The sequence below is a fragment of the Bos indicus x Bos taurus genome, chromosome 22, assembly GCF_003369695.1.
Source record: "Bos indicus x Bos taurus breed Angus x Brahman F1 hybrid chromosome 22, Bos_hybrid_MaternalHap_v2.0, whole genome shotgun sequence".
In the NCBI taxonomy this organism is placed as follows: domain Eukaryota; kingdom Metazoa; phylum Chordata; class Mammalia; order Artiodactyla; family Bovidae; genus Bos; species Bos indicus x Bos taurus.
Genome location: NC_040097.1, coordinates 9,197,451 through 9,200,556, shown reverse-complemented (window position 1 = coordinate 9,200,556; position 3,106 = coordinate 9,197,451). Strand labels below are relative to the sequence as shown.

At 54.3% G+C, this 3,106-nt stretch overlaps 1 protein-coding gene across 1 annotated transcript; it reads right to left on the bottom strand.

The window, feature by feature from the left end:
* Positions 1–1,224: 1,224 nt before the first annotated feature.
* LOC113880918 (cathelicidin-1) lies at positions 1,225–2,672 on the bottom strand. Its single transcript, XM_027523598.1, has 4 exons — positions 2,446–2,672; positions 2,225–2,332; positions 2,004–2,075; positions 1,225–1,418 (listed from the first exon to the last, which is right to left on the bottom strand). Exons 1-4 carry the CDS (start codon positions 2,641–2,643, stop codon positions 1,329–1,331), a joined length of 468 nt encoding a protein of 155 aa, XP_027379399.1. The 5' UTR covers positions 2,644–2,672; the 3' UTR covers positions 1,225–1,328.
* Positions 2,673–3,106: the final 434 nt, after the last annotated feature.

The window sequence follows — 3,106 nt, the reverse complement described above, 5'->3', positions numbered from 1 at the left end:
CTGGCTCTAGGTGAGTTATCACACCATCCTGATTATCTGGGTCATGAAGATCTTTTTTGTATAGTTCTTCTGTGTATTCTTGCCGCCTCTTCTTAATATTTTCTGCTTGTTAGGTCCATACCATTTCTGTCCTTTATAGTACCCATCTTTGCATGAAATGTTCCCTTGGTATCTCTAATTTTCTTGAAGGGATCTCCAGTCTTTCCCATTCTATTGTTTTCCTCTAACCTTCCTGATTCAGCCCCACCTGTTCACCAAGAGGAGCCAAGCCTGACAGGTAGCAGAGTACATGCTCTGTGAGATCCTGCCCTCTGTCCCTCTCAGAGAAAGGAATCTGTGTCTTGGTTCAGGCTGACCCAGAAGCAGACCTAAGACAAGCATTTAGCAGAAGTAGTTTGTTTGGGAGGCAATTCCAGAAACCTCGAGCAGGGATGTAGAGACATGAGACAGGGTAGGACCTGAGTCAGAAGAGTACGTTCAATGAAGAGGTCACTGAAGTGCATGGCTGAGACTAAAGCCAGTTGGGGACCTCAGACAGAGGTGTGACACATCTGGGAGTGGAACACCCAAGGAGGGAGAAAGAAGAGATGTTTTTCCATCAAGTTCCCCCAATGGTTAGTTGAAGCTACTCCCTGGATTCAAACTCCCCAGGGCTACCATCTGCCCCAGAGCAAAGGTCAGCTAGAAAATGGGGAGCGGGCAGGACATGGGCAGTGTCTGATCAGAGGCAAACAGTGATGTGATCTGTGTGTCACTCACAGAGACGCAGTTCAGTCTCAGGGCTGAGCCTGCAGGTGCAATGCCCAGAACAGTCTCTGTGAGTGTTTAACAAGGTGGGAAGCCTGGCCCCTCGTGGACTGTCAGCTCCATGTGAGCAGGAGCAGCATTCCCACCAGCACTGCACACACAGCAGGTCTCCTTAGGTCCTACTGGGTGTTGGAGGAGGAGGGCAGAGTGGGGCGGGTGAAGTGTTCGGGAGGCGCCCAAGGATGGAGACGCTGTCCTGGAGCTCCTGAGGCTACTGCCTCCCGCGTGGAAGGAACAGGGCCCTCACCCTTCTCTGTGTTCACAGGAGTGATCTCACACACACATACACTCATGGACACACACACAGACACATAGACACACACACACACGGGTACACACACACGAGACATGAAATAGTTCAAGATTCTTTCTTGATAACTGTGAGGAGAGGAGACAATGAAATTGAGACCTGGAGGATATCATGTCACAAGAATTTATTTTTCAGATCCAGTAGCTTGAGGCAGAGTAAGAAAACCCTTAGGACTCTTTGCTGGCTTATGACAGAAATCTACAAGAGCTGATTATCTGCAAACCCTTATCACTACAATGCGACATAATCGGGCTGCCTGTGGTGGTGCCCATGGCTGCTTTGTAATCCTGATGCTCCGGTGCTGTGAAACAAGAAAAACACAGGTTGCTTGTTGGTACGGCATCACCATCAACCCAAGATCCCTCCCCACCTGGCCCTTCCTGTTTCAGGGTCACACCAGGATCCTCAGGCACAAGTTCACCTCTGGCTGTGATATTTGGAGCATGAGGTGGAATCCCCACACTCAGAAATAGATGAAGAGACTAAAGGAAGACAAGGGCTTCCCAGAGTCACAAGCCCATCCCAGCAAAGCTGGAAGAGAGCAGAGGTTGAGGGCTCGTGACTCTCAAAACTTTAGCACAGTCAGAATCCCTGGAAGTCCTGGGAAAAGACAAATGGTCAGACCCCACCCCAGAGTCCAACTCAGGTGGCCTGAGTGGGGCTGAGAATCTGCCTTTCTGACAAGTTCTCTGGGTGGGGACCCCAGGAGAGAACCACTGCTCTAAGGGACACACAGCCAGGACGGGAGATCTGGGGCTCGGGGAGGGAGGGGGCAGGGTAGGAGAGTCTTTCTCTGCCCTGGATGGGGCAGTGGGTCATTGGTCCAAAGGAAGTTCCACAACCCACCAGCCACAGCAGTTGCCACAGTACAGAAGGGGCCACTTACATTATTACAGGTGATGTCGAAGTTACCCCTGACCTGGTCCAGGGTGACTGTCCCCTCACAGCGTTTCAGCAGCTGGAAGGGGAGGCTCAAGGTCAAAGTGGAACCACCCACCCCCAGGCCATAAGCTCCCAGCCTCACACCAGGGGCTGGGAACCTTGCTCGAAGCCCCCTGTTCAGCAATCTGGGAAGCAGCCTCCTGTGCCCCCAGCCCCCAGGCTCACCCCATTCTCCTTGAAGTCACACTGCTCGGGGGGCTGCTGGGTGGTCCTGGAGCACACGGTCTCCTTCACCCTGAAGCTCACCCGCTTCGGGCTGTCTGGGTCTTCATCCTGCTCGAGGATCAGAGTGGGGAGACTGGGCTTGGGCTCAGGCTTCCTTCTCTGCTCTGTGTCTCTGCTCCTCCACCCAGAGGGTCCCTTCCCCAGCCCCCTCCCTGACTTACATCCTGAGGAGGCTGGTCCAGCTCGAGAAGACGGTAAATGTTAGGTTCTGAGGATTGCTCATTGAGCTGATCCACAGCACGAAGCACGGCCTCCCTGTAGCTGAGGGCCTGGGCGCTGGCCGAGGGCAGCGCTAGTCCCAGCAGCAGCAGCCACAGTGACCACCGTCCCAGGGAGAGGCTGGCCCTCGGGGTCTCCATGGTGCCCAGTCTGCCTCCTCCCACCTGAGGGACCCTCCTTTTATGCTCAGCCTGGGCCTGATGCAAAGACTCAACCTGACCCGCCCCATCCCTGGCCTCCTCCCAGGTGCGAGGTGGACTTGACTCAGGCTTTGCTGTTGCTTCATTGGATTTCTGGGCAGTGGTCAGGGAGGCCCCTGTGCAAGGTGACGAAAGGGTTTCTCCATCTCCCTGACAATATCTCGGCCTCTCCTGGGGTCCGTGGGAAGTGTCACAGGCACGGTTGCTCAAAGGGGTTGAGTCCTTGAGGAGAGGGAGGGACCAGGCACTGTCTACATCCCCTCTGAGTCCACACCATGGGCTCCTGAGGATCCGGGGTAAAGGAGTGTATTCAGCAGTCAGCCTCCACCTCTTGGCACTGCCTGGAACCCAGTAGAGGGTCACTTGACATTTGGTGAGTGGATGACAGTACTACATCTCAAGA

Coding starts and splice junctions, on each gene's coding strand:
- LOC113880918 (XM_027523598.1), bottom strand. CDS start 2,643: ATGGAGACCCCGAGGGCCAGCCTCTCCCTGGGACGGTGGTCACTGTGG. Junction 2,333..2,445: donor TGGACCAGCCTCCTCAGGAT/GTAAGTCAGGGA, acceptor ATCCTCGAGCAG/GATGAAGACCCAGACAGCCC. Junction 2,076..2,224: donor GTGACTTCAAGGAGAATGGG/GTGAGCCTGGGG, acceptor CTCCCCTTCCAG/CTGCTGAAACGCTGTGAGGG.